This window comes from Sciurus vulgaris (genome assembly GCF_902686455.1).
Source record: "Sciurus vulgaris genome assembly, chromosome: 1".
Classification (NCBI taxonomy): Eukaryota; Metazoa; Chordata; class Mammalia; order Rodentia; family Sciuridae; genus Sciurus; species Sciurus vulgaris.
This window is the reverse complement of record NC_136461.1, coordinates 145,230,238-145,257,151: the sequence shown is the minus strand read 5'-3', so window position 1 is coordinate 145,257,151 and position 26,914 is coordinate 145,230,238. Positions and strand designations below refer to the sequence as shown.

Sequence of the window (26,914 nt, the reverse complement as noted above, 5' to 3'; positions counted from 1 at the left end):
CATAAGTATCTGCTGTGCATTTTACTCAGTTTAATCATTAGTAATACGTAGAAATTCTAAAGTAGTACTCTAGAAATTTTTTTTTAGAAATACATTAACTATTAAAATATTTAATTTTACATTGAAAATATTCCTTTAGTACATTGAGCTATATGAACTTGCCACTTTGTGGGGTCAAAATTGTTGAATATGGCAGGTCCATATGATTCACTTTACTAATATAATCCACATATGTTAGATATTTCCCTTAAGTAGGTCTATACCACGTGCCTCATGCTACCAGATGGGAAAAAGTGTTCTATAAATACAAAATGTCTAAACTGGGAATTAGTATTTTCCAATTCTCAATTAACAAAAAACCAAATGACTATTTGGTTGTGCATGATTTCTAACAAAGAGTAGGTATTCAGTAAATGTCTGCAAAATGAATGTATGAAAATAACAAACCAAAGAAGCTAATAAATGAATGAAATGAAACAGAAATGCATTAATTAATCCTCTGGCTTCCTGGCATCTCTGGACCAAGTTGAACTTAAGAGAGAAATTCATATAGCTTGTTTTTTCAAATGTACAGCTAGAGTACTGAGGTCCAAGAAACCAAAGAAGTAATTTCCCTACTGCTTCTTTTTACATTCTTACTTTTCAGTTGTCCTATACTATAGCAGAAAACCTGAGTGAAGTTTTTTAAAACTTTTAAAGCTACTTCAGAAGCTTTGCAGAAATGTTATCACCTGTAACTTGAGAATAACTTCATAAAAATATAATTTGAAAGAAATTTTCTGATACCAAAAGTCTAGAGCAGGAGGGCTCTGGTTCCATCGTGAGCTTTAGAAGAGATTCCAAGGTTTAATAACTTAGCCATGAGCAGACATACTTATATACAAACTGTGTTTGAGATGAAATTCTCAAACTTCTCTTTTTAATCTTAAAAAGAATATATAGATATTTATTCTACTCCCTGCTACTATATTCTATATGTATTGAAGCCAAATTGAAATTTTCATTCAACCTCATTATTGACTTGCAATTGATCACAATTAATGTTCACGAGCCTTGCCAATATGCAAAAACTTGTTGATAACTCTAACTGCCCTGTGAAAGTTGTATTCATTCATTAATTCAAATGTTTAACTCTGAATACCTCACAGGAATTAAACATTGCACCAATATACTTGAGGTATAGAGAAGTTGAAGTTGGGATATTGGCCACGTCTCTACTCACAAGAACCATAGATATACAAGATGTGTTGGACCACATTATCACTTAAAATTTAAATCATATTTACAAATGACAGGTACTCAATAAAAGCTTATTACTTCATGAGGTGATATTCTGTTGCCACCTGCCTATTTTCAACAGACAGCATACGACTTGTTTGCACAGACTTCAAAATGCACATCGTATATCAAGAGCTTTTCAAGTACTTTAACAAGTTAGTTTACAGTGAATAAAGAAGTTAGAAAACTCAGTAGTATAAAGGGATACTGGCAACATAGCCCTAATTTATATTTACAGCTTCTCAATGCAACTTTTCTCTCCATGTATTCCACAATCCAGCAACAGTCTTCTCAGAGTTGTCAGAATATAATAAAATAATGGATCTGAAAGCTGCCAGAACAGAGGGTGCACTACCTGCCCTCTGAGTCACACAGTACTGCCCGACATTCCTCAAACATCAAATGCACTTAAGTGTACCTTACAGCCCATATTTGATCTCGTGTTTTCCTCTGGCAAAGGGCCCTGTCCTCTCCTCTCCAACTAGCAAACTTTAAGTCATTCCTCAAATGTCAATTCCCTGAACTCACTGAAATACTAAAACATTCTGCCTGCCCTTGTAAAACTTCCCCTCTTCCCATGAAGCACCTTGAACTTCTTTTTGTCACCACACACCTGGGGTGTCCCTGCCAGAGGGCTGACCTCATAGCATTCTGTAAGTCCGTTTACATATGTATGTCCTCCAAGGGATCATCACTACACCAAGGCCAGAGGAAGTGGTGTAACATGTGGGTTATGCCTATGGGTTTTAGAGGCACATAATCTCCATACAACTACCACTTTAAACCACAGCATCTAGGTCATGGATCCCTATATGTAAAATGTGGTTCATTTTTACTTCTTATGTCTGTGATAAAGATAAATAAGATTAAAAACAATGAAAGCACTTAAAGTGAAATTGGGTAGACTTCTTATTGTGATTCCTCTTTTCTCCAGAATAGTACAGTGCCTGACACTAAGTAGGCGCTCAGTTTTATTGTTGAATGGAGAAGAAACAATATGAAAAACAAACAAAAAACCCAAATCTGCTAACTCCCAGCAAAACATCCACTCTGTTGTCTTTAATCATTTATTCAAAGTTCACAAAAGTGGAACTTTTACCAAAGCTCTTTGCACTTCTACCAAGAAGAAAGAAGTTCAACAAGAATTACAACAGCTGCTTCTAGCTTCCAGCAAAAAAGAAGAAATGCAAGGGATTCTAGGTTTTTCGGACAGATTGCTTATTATTTTTGTGGAGTAAGACTTTTCTAATAGTGGGAATACATTCCAAATAAATGGCTTTGTTTCAATAGTTAAGCACCTACTAAATTCACCTCCTACAAATTATTTTTTAAATATTAACACTTCACAATCTCAACTATTTAAAAGTTCAAGTTCTATAACTAGTTAGCGGGTCAAAAAAGAATGAGATGTTTTCTAGATCCATGCGACTATCAGACATCACACTGACAGATTGCAGGGGAAAGATAGCTGAAAGAAAATAGAGCAACAAGAAAGAACACGAGAAAAAGAAAGATAGAAACAAAAGGTTAAGAAAATATTTAGTGGACCTGTGCACAATTTTTCAAGTGAATAATACAGCCAGAAACATGGAGTATTTTGGTTACTGTTTTGATGCCATCCTATGTATAGGTGGGAAAAGAGAGTAAGCAATGAAGTAGGAAAACAAATTGTGGGAGGAATGAAAAAAAAATGAAGATAAGCATCTACCAGAATGTTAATGAATGTTAATGATAAAACAATGCTTTCCAGGATCACTTCTGGAATTGGTTAAACTAAGTATGAATTCAAAACTTTTATTCATTTACTCCTTAAGGCCCACTTTGTCTAATCCTCATGATGCTCAAAATTATGTTCAATGAAAACCAACTATTTCTTATTTATTAGTTAGTATTAATCTGTCTCAATGGTGATTTCTTTACCTTTAAAACTGGAAACAATAACATTCTCACACAGTGGTTGTGAGGACCCAGCAAAATCTGTGAAAATTTGGCCCACGATGCATGTGGTATTATTAGGAAAATTTTAAAACTGCAAGATTTTTGTTGTTGCTGTTATTACTGTTACTCAGAAAAGCAAGACAAAAACTTGTTTAATTTAAGCAAAACTCAACCAACAAGGAGAAAAGCTCTCTTAGTTAACTAGACTCATTCATTCATTTATAACTGAAAATTTCCACCACAGGTGGTAGAGTGTAAAAGTGGTCACAAATTTTCCCCTCTATGTATCCAGGCCCTTGCAATACAATTTTGATATTGTTCCCATCAATATCATAGTCCCAAGATGAGCACACGCACACGTGCAGTCCCAGTTATTCAGGAAGCTGAAGCAAGAGAATCACTTGAGCCTAGGAGTTAAAGGCCAGCTTGGACCCATACTAAGACCCTGCCTCAAAAAAAAAAAAAAAAAGGCATTGTCTGTCTCCAACCTTGCATCTTGCATCTGAAGCTCTGAGGCTGCCAGTTATATGTTGTGGTCAACAGAAGACAGTGAGTTCTTGCACACTTCTGCTCTCTTCTTGGAACTCTGCAAATTCTCCACATGGAAATGACCAGACTCATTTCATAGATGATGAAAGGACTAATTTACTCAATAAGATCTAATTTACCTAATCTTCATGATGCTCAAAATTATGTGTCAGATGAATACCATTTACTAGCTATTATTAATCTGCCTGAATGTCGACTTTATTCACCTTTAGAACTGAGGCAATTACATTCCCACATAGTGGTTTTGAAGACCCTCATAACCATCAGTCCTGTTACCCCAGTTATCAGCCAACTAATTGTCACATAGGCAAGCAAGGTCACCCAAGATCATCTGTGCCCAGCCAACTTCCTCCTGGCTGCAGACACATGGGCAAACCTAACCACCATCAACCAAACCTGGTGGAGATCAGCAGAACAGCTCAGGTGACACTAGACACGGGACCAATGATTAAGTTATAGTTTAAAGCCACAAAGATCATAGTATGTTCTTTAAAGAAAAAAAAAAAAAAAAAGCAAAAACTAATTGATGTAATGGATAATTATTCAGCTTGCATTTTTAGGTGTGAATTTCTATCCAAATCTAAAGTTACTATAATAGTACTTGTTTATTTATATGCACATACTTGATAAGGAAGAGATTGAAATAGCAGAAATAAGTCAATCAAAATACCCATATGCTTTTATATTTACAGAAAAATGACATCTGAGTTTTCCCAATCTTCTGATCCATATCCTTCTAAATGCATCTTGAATAAAAACCTAGCTGAAATATTTTCATAAAATTTCCCTTTTTAATGCAAATCATATTCTTGCAGACATATTTGTTGAACACTACATTCCAGTTATTGTTTTAAGCATTTGTTGATGATCAAAATAGATACAGTGCCTGCCTGCATAAGGCTAGCATCTTATCGCCTGTATTTTAGAGTTTGATCAAATACTTAGTGGTCCTTAGTGTCATTTCTCAGTGTTGATATTTTTTGAATTCCTACTATTGCATGGTAGAAGTGCCTTAACATGAATAAGATGTGTAAAATGGTTACAGGCATCCTTGTTCATAAACAAAAGTTAGACACAGTTTCACAATCGATCCTATTTGAACAATTAACTTTACCAAAATCTGCTCCCTCTTTTTCAATAATACTGTTTAGATATTTATGAATGCTTAATGTTACTACCTGTAATCAAAAATAAGCATATGCTTTGCGTTTTTATTAAAACTATGTAAGTATGTATTTTTTGAATCGTTTCAAAGTTTTAAAGAAGACAGGGATAATATTTTCATCTATCTTTAAACTAGTTGAAGGTATTGCCGTCACCTTATAAGACTTGTAAGATCCTGGAGCACAAATGCTTCAAAAAATAATGTAAAATGTTACCTGAATATTCAAGAAGAGCCAGGAGTATCCTACACTTTACCTCTGCAGAGAAAGGGGTAAAAAAAAAAACACTTCAGTTAATTGTTCACTCTTTTTCAGTCACAAACATCACATTTTAACTATGTAGTAAAAATTAGCGTGAATGTACTACATGGGATAATAAAAATCTCATTTTTGTGACATGTTATGTTTGCCTATATAAATACTACCCACCACTTAAACTCCAACATGTCGTCCAGTTCTGAATTATATTACTCAATGAAACATCGCACCCTGACAGCTTTTAGGTCACCCTTAGCTGTTGTAGCTGCATGGGGTTCTCTAATCTCCTGTAGCTATTATAGTCTGTATCAATAAAGAGTCAAACATTTTTGCTACTGTTACTTAAACTTTAAAAGAAACACACACACACATTCTTCTTTCTACCCCATCTTACATAAGGCAAAACACAGACATTTGATAAATGTGTACTAGCTCCACACCCATTGCTGTGTATCCAATGAGGTATGTGTTACCATTTGCTTCCAAGTGGAAAACACATCACTTGTAATTGGTGAATTAAAAAACTTACAAAGTCCCTTTGAAGTACCCAAGATTATGAGAAGCAAAAAAAAGTTAATTTGCATCCTAATTGAGACAGGTTCACAGTGGAATTAGAATCAGAATTAACTTCAGCAATGCAGGAAATACTTCAAAGAGCATGCAATTTTATGAGACTGCAAGAATAAAAGGATTTCAGAGGCAGGGAAGTACAGTGAGCTAAAAGTAAAAAAATTGAGTTGTTATACGCTAGCTTTGTGGTTTTAGAAAATTGCTAAATTACTGTAAGTCTCAACCAGCTCATTCATAAATGATAATAACATGTACTTTATCAATTTTACAGTACAGTGTAGGAAAAATGAATGGGAATATATATTAAAAGTCTTTGAAAGTTGTTTAACATTCTGTATGTGTGATAAGATTATTATTGTCTTAATCTAGACCTAGCTGAAGCTTGGCTAGAATTCTAAGTAAAACTAGAAAAGCTTTTATAAAAAACTGAAAATTCAGACTGTCAGGGAAGTTATATAAGCTAAGAGTGGGAAACAGTGCTCACAAAGGAATCTGAAAGAGAATGAGTAACAAATATTCCACAATCTAGAACAGAGAGGTTTTATTATCTATTAAATGACTGAGATAGGAATAAAAATTAGAAAATCCCAATGAAAAATAACTTATAAAATCAGATTGAGAAATTTGGATTTATATAACAGATAATCACTACAAGACTCTGGGGCAGAGCACTGAAAAGACAAATAAGATATTTTAAGAAGATGAACTTGGTAATGGTGTATATGAATCAGCAAAGATGGAGACGGGAAGATTAGCCAGAAAATCATCACCATTACTGAGATGTGATAAAAAAGGAAAAAGTAAGAGCTGTACTTTATGACACTGGGATAAATAGAGAAAAATTTAAAAAAAAAAAAAAAATGAAAGAGTGGGTTGCTTAAAAAAAAGAGGGGGGGACAGATTTTGAAAAGAGTACAATTTTCATAAGGGGTAGAACTGAAAATGTTTTGACTAATATTTGAATTTAAGGTGATGCTGTGTTACTCAAAAAAATGTATCTTCATTCATCTGATATTATAAGATCATAATTTAACTGAGAGATTAAGCAGGAAACAGGTACCATCTTGACAACAACTTGCAATAACCAGTCTCCTATGGAGTCCCCTAACTTCCCCCACCCTCTTCTTCCCTCAATTTAGGAAGCTACAAATGGATGAGAGCATAAGGATACAACAATGTGTGTGTGTGTGTGTGTGTGTGTGTGTGTGTGTGTGTGTGTGTGTGTGTGTGTGTGTTTAGGGGGTGGTACTGGTTATTGAATTCATGGGCACTTGACCACTAAACTGCAACCCCAGCCCTTTTTTATTCTTAATTTTGAAACAGCGTTTCACTAAGTTGTCCAGGCTGGCCTCAAACCTGCCCAGAATGGCCTTGGACTTATGATCCTCCTGCTTCAGCCTCCCAAGAAGCTGGAATTACAGGTGTGAGCCACCTCTCCTGCCAAAATATAATTTTTGAATAGCACTGTAACAATCCTCCCTAAGTAAAGATCATAGAATGGTGATATTTTGATATTATATTTGGCATACCTTTGATGAGGTATTTTGAAATCAGAGACAAGGAAACATCAGAAATGGGGTCATCCCATCTACATACATAAACCATGAAATTCTGGCACACGGCATTATGTTAAATTTTGCAGAGAGCCCTCCTCATACCACTTACTAAGAGCTCTCAGTACACCCAGCCATGCTCAACCAGCTACTGGGCTCCCATGACCAAGAGAGGTAGCAGTATACCAACTAGTCAGTCAATCAAAGCATACACAGTTATCATTTCTATGGCTGCCAACTGTGACTCGAGGTACAAAGAGTATAAAAGCAGGACTTGAGATGAAAATGCAGGATTCTTAAATGAAACCCTTTTTAAAAATTACGATTTTTATCCCACATTAGAAGTCTTATTTCTTCAAAAACAACAGAGGTTTTAAGAATTTTTCCATTTCTAATAGATAAAAGCATTTACTGTAAAAATAAATATAATTAAATTAATTTCCTTGCTCATCAAGAAAAACTCAAGGATAATGAACTGCAGACTTAACAATTTCTAGAGTGTTATGATAGTGGCATCTATTTAGTTCAGTATAGGCTTAAATTCCCTACTTAAAGACTTAATTGTCTTTTAAAAAATGCATTCATCAACCCACGACAAGAGAAGATAGGGAGGGGAAGATTACAAATTCACTGGATTAGACAAAGGGGAATAAGGGAAGGGAGCAGTTTGGGAATAGGAAAGACGGTAGAATGAATCAGACATATATATATGAATACATGATCAGTGAAACTCCACATCATGTACAACTACAAGAATGGGATCCTAATTAGAATAAGTCATACTCCATTTATGTATAATATGTCAGACATTGTATTATGTATATCTAAAAAGAACAAATAAAAAAACGTGTCAATAGTGTAGCCAGTTTGGAAGACAGTATGACATTTCCTCAAGTAATTAAAAATAGAACTGTAAGATTCAGCAATTCCATTTCTGGGGATACACACAAAAGAAATGAAAGCAGAGATTGAAATAGGTATTTGTATACTAAAGTTCATGGCACCATTATTCATAATTGTCAAAAAGTAAAAACAAACCAATTATCCATCAATGAATGAATGGATAAGCAAAATGTGGTATATGCATAAAATGAAATATGAGCTTCAAAAAGAAATGAAATTCTGACACATACAATAAAATGGATAAACCTTGAGGATATTATGCCAAGTGAAATAACCTAGATGTTGAAAAACAAATGTCTGGATTCTTTTTACATGAGATATCAAAAGGAGTCAAATTCAAAGATACAGAAAATGGAATGGTGGTTACTGGGATTTGGGGAAGGAGGGAATAGGAAGTAATTGCTTAGTAAGTAGAGAATTTAAGTTTGAGAAATTAAAAAAGTTCTAGGGATAGATGGTTATAATGCTTGCACTACAATAAGAATGTACTTAAAGCAAATGAACTGTATATACACACACACATGCACACACACAGGTTCAAATGGTAAATGTAATGTGCCAATTTTACCACAATAAAAATGAATGTGTTATAAAAAATAGATGCATTCATCAATTTTGCTATTCCTTAGTTGGTGGGGGTTAAATTCAGACTTTTCCCTTAAATATGACATCAAAAAGTGTCACAGGTACAATGACATGAAGCCATAAAATAAAAAATATGGCCAAGAAATTCAGCTGTCAAGATCAAAATATTTCATTCATTACACAATAGAACTGCTGTGATTTATTTGGGAAAGTGTTCCATAGCTATCCAAAATTTTCCAATCTTAAACATTATCTGAGCTGCTACACTGGAAAATATTTCTACACAGAAGACTTAATAATCACAGAACACTTAGACCATCTCTGACATTTAATAAATGAGTAAGCTGAGGCATGAAGCAATTGAGTGACAGGCTCAAACTCCATCAGATATTAGGAGCTGTCTTTTGTCAGTGAAGTATGTAACTCTTTCTAATTTACCCCCAAAATTATAGAGACTGGAGTTATGCTGAAATCCTGTTGAATATTATTTATCACACACAACTGGCATACAAAGGACTGAGGAATAAAAGGTAAAGAAGCATGATATTTACTGTACATGTTTTTCAGACTCAGCTCTGTCAACATTTTGGGCCAAATAATTCTTGCTTGTGACTTTGTGGCACTGCAAGAAAGTTGAGTAGCACCCGTGGCCCCACCTCTAGGTGCAGATAGCATACTCATGACTGTGACAAGCAAAAGTTATCAGACATGGCTAGCCACTAGCTGAGTCACTGAGAAGGGAACCACAGAATTATAAATTTTTTTAGATTATGCAAAACTTCTCATTTTATGTTTTCCACCATAATCATACTGGAAATTCTCAGAATTTTCTTTTTTCTTTTCTTTTTTCTTTTTTTTTTTTTTTTTTTTTTTTTGCAGTACTAGGGATGGAACTCAGGGCCTGTGCTTGCGAGACAAGCACTCTACTAGCTGAGCTATCTCCCCAGCCCAGAATTTTCTACTTAATTACTCTGGCCTCAAACAACATGCAATCAGACTCAGTGTAGTTGTCTCCATGTTTTATATCTCCAATTTATAGGTCGTACAAATTAAAGGATGTCGTGTAAGTAATGCCGTAGTAGTCAATGACAATCGACCGAGACAAACACTTCTGTGATTAAGAAACTTTAAAACTGTTGAAGAAAACTATATCAAACTATCTGATTCTCACACAGATACACAACTGAATTTTTTTGGACTTTCCATAAAACTTAGCTTCATGCCTTTTGTGATCTTTTGGAAAAATAATCTATGTTGCTTTTGTCTTTCTAAATAGGAGCCTTGTTTTATTCATTGAGACTATTTTCCATGATCCACTATACAAATTTTCAGATCCCTGAGATACAAGATTCTGCAATCTTATTCCCTTGCTTCTCCCTCACCCATTTCATTCCTTTTATTTTCCTCACAATATGAAAAACTGAAAAGTAATGAGGCATTACTGGACTTTTGGTTTTAATGGGTTTTTAAATTATTACTGCTGATATCATGTAATGTTCTCTGCTTTTCATGCTGACCTTCAACAAATTTTCTGATGTTCTGAGCAAGGGCCCGCACACTGCTGGGAAGATTCCAAGGATCTTGCTTGATGTGAAGCCTTAACCTTTTCGGACAACTCAGCTTTGATTCCATTTCCTGTTGAAATTCTAAATAAATACAGAAAAATCTCTTTTAATTCTCAGCAAGTCGCAAATGGTTCAGCCCATAAGCTTCAGAGTTTTTTGTTTTTAAAATCACTGTCGTCCTAAAATAACATCAAGATGGTAATTTCCTTAGCTTAATTATAGCAGAATTGGTAAATCTAAAAAGTCAAACCTTAATGTTATTTTCTGATAGATGTTTCAACAAAGCAAATTTAGACAAAAATTCTACTTTAAACATCCTAAACTAGATGTCAGAGAGTGGCAGCTCTACCTCTTGTTCTGTTTGGCTGCTCTGTTTGCAGATTCACATTCCCACGCCAGTTTCTCATCCCCAGGAAATAACGAAGTAGGCATCACTCTTGAATTCAGCAAAAGCAACTTAATACTTAAGTATCTTCAACTGATACATTTTTGTTTACCCTGGCCACTATCAATATTAAAATTAAACTTTCAAGGAAACCGAAAAAGGTTCATAGTGATCTATTAAAAAAAAGATTTTTATGAACAGTTTATATGTTTGAAAATTATCAAAAACAGAGGTAAGTATCCAGTGAATAATGAAACATGAGCAATAACATGTTTCTTCTTATAAAATGTGTTTCCTCCATGACTATATTGTCTATTACCCGATTTCTTATATTATTTATTTTTTAAAACTTACCTTGTAATACCCGACCTGGGGTGAGATACTTGGTTTGTTCAAAGGCCCTCACAACGGCTTGTCCTTTTAAGAGATTGGTAATTTCTTCTTATAAAATGTATTTCCTCCATGATGATATTGTCTATTACCCAATTTCTTATATTATTTATTTTTTAAAACTTACCTTGTAATACCCGACCTGGTGTGAGATACTTGGTTTGTTCAAAGGCCCTCACAACGGCTTGTCCTTTTAAGAGATTGGTAATTGAATCCACCTGCCAATAGCAGAGTCCTAGGAGTTACATACTTCTCATAATACATAAAAATATTCCTAAGAGGTAAATCCTGTAAAATGTACATATTCTTAATGGTACCAGGGACTGAACCCAGAGGCACTTTACCACTGAGTCATATCACCAGCCTTTTTTAATGTTTTATTTAGAAACAGGGTCTCACTAATCTGCTTAAGGCCTCACTAAATTGCTGAGGCTGGCTTTAAACTTGTGATCCTCCTGCCTCAGTTTCCAGAGCTGCTGGGATTATAGGAGTATACCACCACACCTGTCTAAATATTTTTTTCCCTTAAAGAAACAATTGCTTTGGAAATCCCACCATGTTTGCAAAATCTTTGAATAAAATAATGTAATAAACTCACTTGTTCACGTGATAACAGTTCCAAAGACGTCTTATTATCTTAACACACATTAATATATTAACTTCACAACTGTAGTTATTAAGAAACTAAAAGTTATTAGACTCCTTTTCAAAGTAGTAAAAGTTTCAAACACTACAAACTTTAGTTATGGTTATAATTTTTTCTAAAATGCAAAACAGCAACATGAAAACCAGGGTAATCTTGTACCTTTTGAAATTAAGAATGATGTTGAGTGAACAGCAAGAAATGTCAAAGTATTTGGAAAACCCCCAGACGCACACATATAAAAACCGCACAAATAATCTAAAAACTATCTTTTATGTGCTTAACACTTTTAATTTTTCAAAGACAGTAAAATATTTGATAACCACGACAATCTTTTGGCTAAAGGAATCTTTATTCCCCTTTTAAAGTGAGGGCAGGGGAGGAACAGAGGCCTCTCCATTCTACCTCCAGACTTTTTTTTACTACACCTGAGAAGTTTCTTTTGTATGTGTGGAAAAAAAGACTGAAAACCATTCTGTCATACCTGGCTGAAAAGATGCTCAAGGCAACTATGTATCTTGTCCTGTTTGTCATGAGAAATGCGAACACTTAGGGGAAGTTCATCACCTAGATGTCAAAAAAAAAAAAAAAAAAAAAAAAAAAATCATCCATTTCATGAAATATTTTCACATTAAAAGAAAAAAAAAAAAAATGAACACAAGCTCTTATTCCACATTAGTTGTCATGTGCAAAAATACAACTCCAAAAGTTTTCAGAACACGTAGGATGTCAGATCACAGCTCCCTCTCAGGGGAAAGGAAAATGACATACAGAAAGGACCCTGGTTGCCCCATGCTAATAATTCTTTCAAAGGGTCTGGTTTTCTAATGGCGGAAGGTTTGAAACAAACCGCACAGTGAAGAATTTAGATTTTTTTCCATTGGATTAAAATTCTTTGTTCTTCACACACAAAAAAGAGGACTTTATAAGCTACTTAGATCACTCTGTATTTTTCTCACCATCCCTCTCCCCGTCTCCCACATGTAAGGCCTCCTCAGGAACACCTGCTGTCTTGAAAAAAATCCTTAGTTTGAAAATCCTTCTCACACTTCCACCCCAATCAACGATACCTAATGCTTTCAGTAAAATTTATTTCCTATATACTTATAATCTTTTACAGTGCCATAGAAAGACCATAAAACACATAAGATAAAAATGAGTCTGCTTCTTTCATTTAAAAAAAAAAAAATTTAGTTGTAGATGGACACGATATCTTTATTTTACTTATTTATTTTGATGTGGTGCTGAGGATCGAACCCAGTGTCTCACATGTGCTAGGAAAGCACACTACCACTGAGCCACAACCCAAGCCCCTCATTTCCTTTTAATTCACTCACTTTATAATTGAGATTGGGAAATTGACTTTATCAAGCACATAACACTGGAATGCAGTATGTGCGGCCACTGAGAATGACTGATAAATGGTAAATATGCCTATGGATCAAAGACAGGAATCCCTTAAAGTTATCTCCAGTGAGACCGACATCAGAAAACACAAATGCCTTCACCCAACGCACCCGAGTCCATGTCGTCACTGTGAAAATAGGAGCTGCACTGGCTGCTGCAGATGCTGGTGAAGGAGGCGATGGAGTTCCTGTTGCTGTTGCAGTCGCTGAAAAGAACCGGTTTCACATCACTTTAAGAACACACCTTCCCAAGTCCTCTGCTAGCACTTCTTACATGAATTTATGCCTCTGTCATGTTTATTAATACACTTTCTACTAAGTTATGAGGCAGAAAAGCTCGTTCAACTTTATATATCTCACTTTAAAAAATGCATATTTAAGTTGACCAAATGTCAAATGTTCCTATGCCATGTAATCTAATCCTAAGTGAATTTTTTAAAAAATGTATAATTATAACACTAGGAGTTCAAACACATAAAAGTCTTCATAATCTATTTGGTGACACAGGCCTGCAGCTAATTTGCTTAGAGGGACAAAGTTCTGTTTCATGATTTCTGTCTTTCAATCCTTTCCAGGACCTTAAATTTTAAGGTACTGGGTTACATTCAAAAGTCTTTTAGGAAATTAAATATCTTGTCTATCCCCACAGGTAAGTGCTCAATAATGATGAATATCCAAGAAAAGAAGCTTAAACTATTTGTGTGGGAATATGGACATAAATATGGATTTCATAAATGGTGCAGGAGACAAATATTTTTCCTCTTAGAGTTAGTAAAAAGGACTTATTTAACTTTAAATTTGCATTTGAAGTCTCTTTCTTAGCCTAGAGGGAGGTTGTGAGGGTAATTTTAATTATCTGATAACTAGAATGTGAGGTAGAAAGAAGTTTAAAACATGTAATTTCCCACCGGAGAAAAACCACAGATTCCTATTAAAGAGCACGCTGCTCTCTTTAGATGCTAAAAGTAAATGAAATGGTAAAGGTGGTTAATCTGTGTGATATATTATTAAATCTCTAGGAATAATTAGCTCTTATGTATTCATTAAAATTCATCCCAGAAACACTGGAATTGGGATAATAGAGAAATGGGAAAGCCAGACAACCTGGTCATGCAGGTAAATCATGCAACTCAAATGGGGCTCAGCTTCCTTACATGTAAAATGGAGTGTCTACCAGAACCTGCCACAAGGGGCTGTGGCGGGGAAATGGTTGAAATCCTCGCGTTCCCCCATGAGCCTGATAGAATACATTTCAGAGGTAGAGTACAGAGGTACTGTGCATGAAGCCCTGGGTTCTATCCCCAGTGCCAAGAAAAAAAGTGAATTCTTAAAAATGTTATAGTTTGTAATAAACATTCCTTGTGAGAATATCTTTGATGTAATCAATATTCACACAATATCTTTTCACTGGAAAATGATGCATAAGAAATGAGTGAATGAGGTGGTTTTTGCCTTTAATTTAAATGGAGCAGGAGATGTCACAGTGCCCATGCAGCATCTGTGGCTGATTGATTGCAACAGTCCTCAATGAGGCTTCAGGTGATATAAGGATTCAAGGGAGAAAAAGCACTTTCAAAGAAGGAAGTTCACTGGAGGAATTCTCACCTGAGAGTCTAAAGGAACATGACAACAGACTTTTTGGAAAGGAGAGTTGAACTGCACCCTCCCCAAATTTAAATGATGATGTCTAACACTTAGTACTTCAAAGTACAGCCTTATTTGGAGATATGGGCTATAAAGAGGTAAGAGAGATAAAATGAAATCATTAGGACTGGTTATTAGTATATGAACAGTGTCCTTATAAGGAAGGGAAATCTGGACACAAAGATACATACAGAGAGAAGACAATGTAAGGAGACATAGGAAGAAGATGACCATTTACATGTCAAACAGACCTAGAAGATCCTTCCCTCCACCCTCAGAAGAAACCAACATGGCTAATGCCTTGGTTTCAGACATCTGGCTTCCAGAACTCTCATTTGATAAATTTCTGTTGTTTATACCACCCAGTGTATGTGTTTTGCTATAGCAGCCCTAGCAAACTAATACAAAAAGCATCCAAGAGAAGAAACAAACAGAAAGTTGGGCTATGCAGTTGGACAGGTGGAATCTGTCCAATTAGATTGGAATACAGAATTTAAGAAGAAAGGGGGAGGAACAGGGCAAAAAGAACTCCCACTTACTACCCAACAAACCAATGATCTGAAACAGATATCCAAAAACACAAGCAAACAACAACAACAAAAAACAGTTAATGTAGGTACAATTTTCTTACCTGCTCTGCATGTTACACAATCCATTTTTAGAACAAGTCTCCCAAATTAGGTCCATACAGCTAGAGAAAAAATGTTCTTTCCAAGTTACTCAGATTATAAAATGGAAGTATTTGAAAGATTAAGTTGTCCCACTATGCTTTGTCTGAGACTGATAATCACAGGTGAAATGAGGGGGATAAATGAATGAATTACCTGTAAGAGTCTCTGTTGCTGATGGTGTCATGACCTGAATCTTCTTGCTCATCTCCTGCTACATTAAAACAAACTCGTTTGCTATTTCTTTCTCCCTTCTCATTGTCACTGTCTGTTGGTATTATGCCCTCTGATGTCTTACGCTCCAATTTAGGAGAATATGTGATTGAAGACAGAAGGCTGAAAAGTGATATTTAAAAAAATAAATAAATAAATGCACATTTTCAAACTGGCTGCTACAGATAACTACTTTGTTTAATGTGATAGGCTTACAAATATTTCTTGAGTATGTACACATTTCACATCAAATACATCCTCTTACATAAAAAGCACGTAGTAGAGAGCTCACATTTTCTGCTTAGAATACATACAGAAACAACATATAATTTAGGACAGAAAACTCTCAGCTTTGCTATCAGAACAAAGCTATGGACACTCATACAAGGGGGAAGATAAGAATAACTAGCCCACATGGTGCTGTGGACTGAAATGAGAGCCACTTATTTCTGGGGCATAATAGCTGTCTCCCCTTTCCTCTCACAATTACTGCTATTGCCACCATATGAAAACACCTGGTAAGCTTTAAGTGCTTCCTAAATATTAAACCCAGACACTAAATGTGCTTTATAATCCTCACTGGCTCACCTTCAAATAGTAAAAACCCACCAATGCATCGAGCCCCACCTGGGATTTCTCCCAGGCCTGTTCTATTTGATAGAGACAGCATCGTGTCGCCAATGGCTTCTCAGCGCTCAGACAAGCAGAAGCCTGGCTTTAGTGATTATAAGGCTCAAGGATAGAACACCATATGGAGAATGAACTGGTGTGAGGCCCGAGGAAGACTGCAAACTGCTGGATCGACCACTCTAACCTAAGGCTTGAACATTTGGCCGTGGAACGCTTCCATTAGAACCAACTCAAAATTAGGCAAAAGCGGAATTGGGCTTTATTACCCAACAGGTAGGCAAACTCACATGAACTAAACCATATCTAAACTAAGGTCCCACGCATGGCTACAGCAAACAGGCTCATTCCACATACTTATGACATCTGAGTTCCAACCAATAGCACATCTTGCCTTTTTTTTTCATAGCAATGCAAGGTTAGTTTTATTATTTGTGACTTTCTACCTCTTACACATATCCCCTAACATCAAACCCAAAGCTGTGTGCTCAGAGAAATTCCTGTTAACAGGTCTCACTAATTAGGCACATTCATTGTACCAGGTGTTATTTTTGGTGCTGTGGATACAGCAGTTTACAAAACACAAAGGTCCTGCCTTCTTGGAGTATAAAATTCACTGGAAGAGAAGCAGAGTGAAGAAGTAAACGTTATAGAGCATAACAGAAAAATAAAGAAAACATGGAGCTACAATTTCAAATAGTAGAGTTGGGGAAGGAGTTGCTGTGAAGTGATATTTGAATATTATTTTGGCATTTCACAGGTTTTAGACATCAGTGGAAGTTTGAAGGAGCCCTGTTACATTGCTCAAGGCTCTGCGAACATTTTCAATAACTGAAAGCTATGAATTATTTTAAACACAGTCTCTCTATTTGAAAATATACTTTTAATGTCTTGTAAGACAGACTGTATATTTATTCACTCCTTCTACCCAAAAGATTAAAACATTAGAGTAACTCCAATTACCCAGGCACTACACTACACAGACAGATGAACTCTGAATATCAAAGAGGAAAGATATGCAGGAGTTCTCATTTTGCCAAGAGCCCTCTGTGCTTGTGTATATTTTAAATTAGAAGTCATGGGGCTAAGCATAAAACATTTTCTCAAAGTGAAGAGAATTATTTTCACATATTTACTTTTCATTTCAAACAGCTGCGATCATGCTTGCATTGACCCTGTGGGAACAAGTGTTTAAGCTCACAAATAAATGATAGGAAGACCTGTTTTCAATACCATGTTCTTGCATAAAATTTCCAGATTCTGAAAAGCAACAATAAAGCATCAGACTATAGAACTTATCTATATGTGCAAAAAATATTTTCCTTTGCTTTTGCTCATATATAGTATTAAGCTATTTACTAAATGTCCATTAATTAAAATTCTAGGCAACATTTCATTCCAGATTAGTCACCTCCTAATGTCACTGATTAAAAAAAAAAAAAAAAAAATCTATGCACAGTGAATTTCAACTACTTGTTTTTTTTTTAAATATCATCATACTCATCATCCTCACCACAAGTAACATTTATTATGCTATTTATGTCCATCATTATGCTAAATACTTGACAGGTATTAATTCATTTAATCCCAAAACCACCTTATGAAGCAAGGTAACTTTGTCATTTCATTTTAGTGGTGAGGTGAGAAAGACACACTGTTCCATATGATTTGCAAATGAAGCAGAACCTTCTTTCCCTGCATATGCCTTACATGCTCTGGAGGGAGTAGCCGGGTCATTAGAGTGAGCACATGATTAGGAGGTGCTCCCTTAACCCTCTGAGGATGAGCATGGCTATGAGACTTGCTTTAGCCAAAGTAATGTGAGTGCCTGTGAATGGGTCATTTGTAGGTAGGCAGGAGCCTCTACACACACCAGTACAGTTTGCCTCATTCCCTTCTCCCTGCCATGACAGAAACATTCCATCAGATGGGATGGCTGCCACTGACTCTGAGCAAGCACAATGTGGAACAGAGAACTCGTGGGCCAAGGTGGCCTCAGAGCGAGTGAGAAAGAAACCTTCGTTGTCTGTGAGACTTTCTGGCGAACAATGAAGGGGGTGAAAAGCAGGTACATCAGAGAGATGTCCAGAGAAGAGAGGACTGAGTAACAGAGGCAAAGGAGTATCTGCTTTAACTGGGGAGTAGGCAGGGCCTCTCTGTGAGCCTGACTCTTGAGCACTCAGAAGGCCAGGCATTCATACCTTGGAAGCAGTGGCCACCTTGAGGTGGAACAGAGTTCTGGTAACAGAAAGTGTCTACTGAAGCTGGAGCTCAGTGATATGTGTTAGGAGAGGAGGACAGGGGCAGATTATATAGGCACTTGCAGGCCCCAATAACACATTTGTATCAATAGATTCTGCATTCACAGAATTAACCAACCACACATCAAAAATATTCAGAAAAGAAAACCTATCTATATTGACCATGTGCAATTTTTTCTTGCCATTATTCCCTAGGCAATATAATATATCAACTATTTGTATAGTATTTATAATGTACAGGCAGCATACATAATCTAGAGATGATCTGAAGTATACAGGAGGATGGGTGCAGGTTTACATATCAATAATAAACAATTTTACATAAGGGACTGAACATCCTGAGATTTGGGTATCTACAAGGGATCCTCAAACCTATCTCCTGTGAATACCAAGGGACAGCCCTAGCTTAACTGTAGCATAATGTTTAGTAGTTCTAAGCACGGGACTAGCATAGCTTTCCTTTACAGGTCCCTCTGAAATCTGCTGAACGTTGAATGTATCAGAGAGAGGCAGAGTGTGGAAACTCCTCGGGGGTGCCAATGAGAGAGGATGGTAACTAATCTAAAGTGACAGATATGGATGCCTTCTGAGGTGTAACTGGCAGAACCTGGTAAGGAATCAGAGATGGAGGGGAAGGAAAAAGAACCAAAGAGGACTCCTGGATGCTGGCTTGAGGAACTGAAGAGATAGGGGATCATCTACTGAGAATGGGAAGCCTGGGTGAAGAATGGTGAAAATAGGTTTGAAGATAAGGAAATTATAATTCAGTTTTGGAAACAAAGTTAAGTTTGAGGTGCTTGGACATATCCCAGGGTTTCATAATACAAATCAGAGAGGAACTGTGAGAATGAAATGAGTGTATACAACAGAGTAATCCTGCCTGGCATGGAAGCACCTATCATAGATATTGGTTTTTATCAATCTATGCTTCTATTCATACATTTTTCAGCACGAGGTTTGAGGAGATGTCAAAAATAATCTCACCACCCTTTCCATCTGTACGCCCCCCCCACCCCACCAGGTCACTAACTGTCCTATAATGCAGTCAACTCATCTCTTAATCTTGGGGCATCTGCAAAATGAAATCTGTTCTCAAATTTCCTAACCTTCTTACTCCCCAATACTCTGTTTCCTTCCTGGAATAACACACAGATCCTTTATTCTAAAAAAGATTTTGGTCTACTCATAAATTATTTTTTGTTTTACATATTTCAAATCTAAGTGTCATTAACCAGAAGTAGCCCATTCAAGGGCAAAAGTACTTAGTGTCACAAAGTGAAAGAGAAATCATAAAATCTTGGCTAAATTCATAATATCACCTTATCTCATGTTACTAGATAGTAAATTCATCTCTAATACTATCTTAGGATCTGAAATTAAGTAGGAGGATTTAGCAAAATGCCTATGTATTAAAGGAAATTTTACTTCTAGGAGAAGTGTTTCAAGTGACAGGATGTCTAGATTTCATGATAAGACAAGTTCAACACCAACCCTGCATAGGAATAAGCAACTTCTTAAGAGGCAATTTCTCTTAAAACTTGGCAAAGCATCTGAGATCTGCTTTTCCACTGTGACCAAGAATAATTACTACATGGTGAGAAAATTGTTTGGTAACTAGCTTTTTAAATAAATTGTTAAGCTCCAATGCACTACAGCATCTCTGAATACCAAGGGCAACAGGGAATTCAGGCACTTGGACAACTGTACTGTTTTAAAGTGATTATACTGCAGATTGAATTATGTGGAACATGTTTATATTTAGAATTAAATTATATGATGTGCACAGAGAAGACCAAGTGAGTTGCACCAATCACTTGTTTATGTCATGTCACTTTTCTGATAAACACACAGAGCTGAGAAAAGGCTTTTAGAATAACAGAATGGGGGGGAACAAATGAAAAATAATTAATCATTTTAAGTAGTTCTAGCTAATAAAGACACCTAATGCCTTTCTGCAGCTAATGCTTTCAATATAAACATTTCAGATCAAGTAAAGGAACCTTTGTGGCTCAAACGTTTTTCTTAAAAATGTATCTATGCTACCTCCTTCGAAAAACAAAAAAAGATCAATCAATAAAGACAAGTCTGATGATCGCCAGGCAGTGCTGGCCAGTCAGAGGATCAGAGGTTTAGTTTCTGAGGCAGTTTCAGCTAAGGCACACCAAAAATTCTGTCACAGAAAAAGGAGTCATTTGGAAGTATGAGATTGTTCCAGATATTCTTGTGAAATCCCTTTGAGAGTTGGCATTGATGATTTACCAGTGCCATTATTTATGGCTTCACTGATAAAGATGCTTCTTCTATATATTTTCCAAATATCTCAAGGGGAAAAGAACTGGTTTATAAAGCAGAACACATCATGTAATAAAGTCACATGTATTAGATTAAGCAAAATATGATGTCCTACATTATAAACTTCTCCGTTACAGGGTTTTAAGAGAATTCAAAAATACAATGCAATTGCTTAAAAATAGTTTTCTTAGCAACTGCAGTCAGTTTAATTCATCTGTAAATAGGGAAGTTATGATTTAATATGTAAAATGTTATAATTTTAAAAAGCTAGTTCAGTATGAGATGATATTGAGTGTGTGAAGTAAACAATATACTTCTTGCAGAAAATTAAATCAACAACTTCGTAAAGAGTAAAATACTAACAAGAGAATGGTGTTTATAACTGTTCTCAGAATATGCCGATTTGCAATGTATTCAAAGATTTCCATCCATTGACTGAATGAGCAAGCATGATATTCAGTACTATGCTGACTGCTTTCTGTATTACTTTCTATAATTTTCACCAAAAACTTGAAATTCATTATTATCTCCTTCAATATATAAGAAACTGAGCTACCTGCAAAGCCATGCTGTTCTGACCATACTGGACTGCCTTGACTAAATGTGAAGTTAATCACAGAAAAGAATATGACAAGTCATCCTACAGAGAACAGGCAATTTTCCAACCCTCAGATAAGATATATTTATTTATATATATTTTTATTTTTTTTTTTTTTTTTTTTTTTTTTTTTGGTGGTACCAGGGATTGAACCCAGCTTGGGGGGGGAGGGGGAAGACCACTAAGCTATATCTCCAGTTCTTTTAATTTTTTTATTTTGAGACAGGGTCTTGCAAAGTTGCTTAGGACCTTGCTTGATGTTGCAGCTGGCCTCCAACTTGCAATCCTCCTGCCTTAGCCTCCCAAAACGCTGATCACAGGCATGAGCCATGGTGTCTAGCTACCAACTGTCAAATTCTTAAGTAAGAATTAATATTGATCTGGTTAGAAAACTTCTCATTAAATGCTTCCATCTTATCTTGGTTAAAACTTCCAAATTACTGGCCCACCAATTTGAGTTATTGCTTTTTGGGCCATAAGTAAAACAGAAAATAAAAAAAAAGCATTCTCATTAAATGCTTCCATCTTATCTTGGTTAAAACTTCCAAATTACTGGCCCACCAATTTGAGCTATTGCTTTTTGGGCCATAAGTAAAACAGAAAATTTAAAAAAAAGCATTGGTCCTGGAGGTACATGTTCTGTATTTACTCATTTAACAACTATGTGAAACACTTATTATATTTCACATCTTTCATAAATATCTCCAGTGTACATATATCAAATATCAGGAATTTGAACTCAAAAGATAACAAGGAAACCCTCATACACAGTTGTTACACTTTAAAACATGTTTTTCTGGGTTGGGGTTGTGGCTCAGTGGTAGAGCGCTTGCCTAGCATATGTGAGGAACTGATTTAAATTCTCAGTACCACATAAAAACAAATAAAAATAAAGGTTCATCCACAACCAAAAAAATATATATTAAAAAACAAAACAAAACATGTTTTTCACATCATAGTTTCACATTGAGATGTTCCTCTATAAGATAGAATTTTGTCATTCTCTTTCCTGGTATCAAATGTCTACTAAAATATCTATCTAAGAAATCTCCACATTGCTTTCCAGATCAGTAGCACCAATTTGCAGTCGCACCAGCAATGTATGAGTGTACCTTTCCCCCACAACTTCGCCAATGTTTATCATTGCTTGTATTCTTGATAATTGCCATTCTGACTGGAGTGAGATAAAATTTTAGAGAAGTTTGAATTTGCATTTTTCTAATTACTAGAGATGTTGAACATTTTTTCATTTATTTGTTGATCAATTGTATATCTTCTTCTGTGAAGTGTCTGCTCAGTTCCTTATCCCATTTATTGATTGGTTTTCTTTTTATTTTTGGTGTTAAGTTTTTTGAGTTCTTATATATCCTGAAGATTAGTGTTCCATCTGAGGTGCATGTGGTAAGATCTTTCTCCTACTCTATAGGCTTTCTTCATGTTATTGATTGTTTCCTTTGCTGAAAAGAAACTTTTTAGTTTGAATTCATCCCATTATTGATTCTTGATTTTATTTCTTGAACTTTAGGAGTCTTACTTAATAAAAAAAAGTCAGGTCCTAAACTGACATGATAAAGATTTGGGCCTGTGAATGGGACCACCATTTGATCCAGCTATCCCACTCCTTGGCCTATAGCCAAAGGACTTAAAATCAGCATACTACAGTGATGTAGCCACATCAATGTTTATAGCAGCTCAATTGACAATAGCTAAACTGTGGAACCAACCTAGATGTCCTTCAATAGATGAATGGATAAAGAAACTGTGGTATATAATATATACACAATGGAAAATTACTCAGTCTTAAAGGAGATTAAAATTATGTCATTCACAGGTAAATGGATGGAGTTGGGGATTATCATGCTAAATGAAATAAGCCAATCCCCAAAGAACAAAGGCCAAATGTTTTCTCTGATGTATGTATGCTAATCCATAATGGGGTAGGGCAAGGGAAGAATGGAGGAATTTTGGATAGGGTAGAGGGGAGTGAGAGGAGGGGAGTGGACATGGGGGTGGGAAAGATGGTGGAATGAGACAGACATCATTATACTAGGTACATGTGTGATTGCACAAATGGTGCGACTACATTGTGTACAACCATAGAAATGAAAACTTGTGCTCCATTTGTGTACAATGAATTGAAATGCATTCTGCTGTCATGTATAACTAATCAGAACAAATAAAAAAAATCTATCCATGGAATATTGGAATGAAGATGATCTGTATGATTAGCAAAAATTTCCTACATTCTAGAAAATGAATAAATTTTTCAGAAGTTCCACTGTCTACAGCTAGTTTATCAGGCAAACTTAAAAGTATAGTATAAAACACTTACTCGTCTATTTGACAAACACACATCTCCACTTCTTTCAGTGCAGTCTGGAGTTTTCCCAGTAGTTTCTGATAGATATCTTGGGTTTCCAAGTCTTCTTCTTTCAACAAATACCGGAGACCATGGCCATCCTGCTGTCCCAGAGACAGACCCGAAGGGGCCGCCATGGTTGTAATGGTGTGCTGAATGTACACCATAGGTTTCAGTTTCCCTAAGGAATCAAAATCATTCCACAGTAATATTTATTACCTTTAATGGATGACTATCCAGTCTAATATATTTTAGAGGTTCAGGCTTATATAAAACAAAATGCCAATCCAATGTTGAATTTAACTGAGGAATTAAAGCTTTAGGGGGTGGTAATTAAAAACTACAAATAGTCCAATATCTTGTCCCACTGCAATGGTGCAGACTGACATTATGCATCTCTAACCAGCTCCTCTGGGATTTTTCCCAAAGTTACAAAGCCATTTCAGATTAGCAGCTTTCACATTTGAGATGAGCTAGGCCTATCATACAAGAGAGGAAGAAAAGAGCAATTGACTTTCTTGAAAGAAAGATAATAATGAATGACTAACTCTGATTTCACTCTGTATATACTTATGCATAACTATCCAAGTGAGAACTCTGTTTTTTTTTTTTTTTAAGTGCAAGATTGCTTGTATACCAAGAATCTATCCTATTATAAAATGCAGGAATAGTTATAATTTCCTAAATTTTCATGTGATAAAATTCCAAAAGCTTACATACCTTGCTCCGAAGATTTATTTTCTTTATCATGAGAATTATGCTTCCTACTATCCAGCTGAACACCAAATGCACTCCCTAGGGAGGTTGATGTTTTAGGATAAGACACTTCCATCACATTGACATGGCAGTTGGTAGGGCAGAAATCACTGCTGTGCAGTGGGGAGATCTTAGATTTGGCTTGTTTAAAGGTGGGCCAAGCTCTATTCTTCAGCACACGAGAGAACTGCAAATTATAGAAGGAAGAAAAAGCAGGTGAACACACAGTAATAATTACTCAAACATTTCGCTTGGGTCATCCATAACAAAATCAAAAGAAAATTAAATCATGCCAACTGGAACAAGTGAAATAAATTACAAGTTGTTAGAAATTAAATTGCTATTTCAAAAGCCAAACATTTTTTAATAAAGCAAAGCAATATAGACAGTTAATGCATGGTTCCTTTGAAACTCTTGACTGCAAGCTATGTGCTAAAAGAAATGAATCTCAGTGACCAACGCAACTTATTAGGACTCTGTCCCACTGCCTCCCAGCACGTGAGAGAGTATAACAGAGAAGCTGGCATCCTAGGGCACCAGGATGCAAGGCAAGATGTTAAAAATAGGGCAACTATCAGGTCAAGGGTGAAAGAAGATAGGATTATTTCAAGTATCATCAGAAAGCCAAATTAAAGCCTAAGTCCAAGCCAGACAGCAAAGTGCTGTGGTGTCGACCAGAATGGCTGAACAACTGTAGTACCCATGTCTCCTGCTAATGGCTGCTTTGTTTTGGGGTCACAATGAACATGAGACCAGTGTTCACTCCACTTTTATGCCATTGACCATAAACTGATACTCAAATGATGTATGACTTCCATGGGTGGCCAGTCCACTGCTTCGGCCCTGCTTCAAACCTTACAGTAGTCTTCCAATCAAGCCCATCCACTCCTTGCCAGGGTCTATAAAGCTGTCTGAAATCCAGCTCTTATCCATTTTATTATCTACCCAAAGCTCTCCTCCCTTGTCCTCTGAGCTCCTTCAGCCTTTCACGTGGTTCTTCTCATACACTATCTACTCATGCTGAGTCTTTTATTTTTTTTTTTACACATTATTCATTGTGCCTATAATTTTCTTCTTCTCTCATGACCAAACTTTTTCCTATGCATCTTCAGATTCTAGCAAATCATCAAGAGGCCTTCCCTGAGTCCCAGGCTAGGTTCCCTCTTCCTGGCTATATGCTAAGATATAGCACATTGTCACTCTCTTTACAACTGTAAATAACTGCTCATCTCTAGTTCAGGCAGCAGATGGTAAACTCCAAGAGGGTAATGACTACATCCACCTTGTGACCATCAATAGGTATTTCATAGAGCTGAACAGAACTGCAGTCTCAAAAGCAGAGGACTGCAAGTCACTAGCTTCCTGTATGCTTCTTGCAGCTGTCACAGTAGCTAATAAGAAGTCAAACAAGTCAAGGTTTTTCATCATTCTTGGTAAAATAAGGGATATGAATTATATGATCTCTATGTTCTCTTCTTGCTTCAAAACTATAACCATGATCCTACCTACTTATGATACTAATAGAGTAATAATTTTGTCATTAAAAGGAATAAAAACGAATATTACAAGGTTCACTCTCTACCTTTCCTAGGTCAAATTCAAGAATAAGTATGAAAATTCACAGCCCATAAATACAGGCTCACATTAGACCCATTATGGAATAGCATAGCCTGAATTTACTACCACTTTTATTCATTTGTCAATTACATTTGTTCCTCAGTATCTTCAGGGGATCAGTTCTAGGATTCCCCAAGTATATAAAAAAATCATGGAGGCTCAAATCCCTTATATAAAATGTCACAGTACTTCATATAACCAACACACCTTCTCCTATATACTTTAAGTCATTTCTAGATTACTTATAATACCTAATCGCAAGTGAACATCACATAAATAATCCTTACACAGCATTGTTTGTTGTTCGTATTATATTTTTGAATATTTTTAATCTGTGGTTAATATCATCTGTGGATATGAAACCCATGAATATGGAGGGACCACTTGGAATCACGGGGGTATCTGTGTACCAGGCACTGTCCTAGGCACGTGGGGGAACATCAGTAAATGAAACAAAGATTCCTGACTTCTGAGAAGTTGCATTTGATGACAGGAAAGACACACGTAGTCAACGTAATAATGTGGTTCTTACCAGGACTGAAATGCAGAGCCACTGAGAACTGGCTGAGCACAGGTGGGAGCAGAAGGACCACCTACTGGGGAGAGATGGCAGTGGCTCACCTAGGCCATCAGTGACAGAGACAGTAAGGAAGGTCTGCATATTCTGAAGGTGGAGTCAAAACAGAGGAGAGG

The 26,914-nt window shown here is 36.1% G+C and overlaps 1 protein-coding gene across 3 annotated transcripts in view; it reads right to left on the bottom strand.

The window, feature by feature from the left end:
- Positions 1-26,914, bottom strand: part of PREX2 (phosphatidylinositol-3,4,5-trisphosphate dependent Rac exchange factor 2) — a 270,079-nt gene that overhangs the window by 80,493 nt on the left and 162,672 nt on the right. For 2 of the 3 annotated variants that reach the window (XM_079101557.1, XM_079101558.1), the window contains exons 24-31: positions 24,569-24,791; positions 23,822-24,029; positions 15,655-15,834; positions 13,298-13,392; positions 12,265-12,347; positions 11,265-11,355; positions 10,315-10,443; positions 5,145-5,186 (exon numbers count right to left, since the gene is read on the bottom strand). In XM_079101557.1, coding sequence (XP_078957683.1) covers positions 5,145-5,186; positions 10,315-10,443; positions 11,265-11,355; positions 12,265-12,347; positions 13,298-13,392; positions 15,655-15,834; positions 23,822-24,029; positions 24,569-24,791 — 1,051 coding nt within the window. Of the gene's footprint in view, positions 1-5,144; positions 5,187-10,314; positions 10,444-11,101; positions 11,179-11,264; positions 11,356-12,264; positions 12,348-13,297; positions 13,393-15,654; positions 15,835-23,821; positions 24,030-24,568; positions 24,792-26,914 lie in introns of those variants that run through there. The other variant, XM_079101559.1, reaches the window with a different exon arrangement.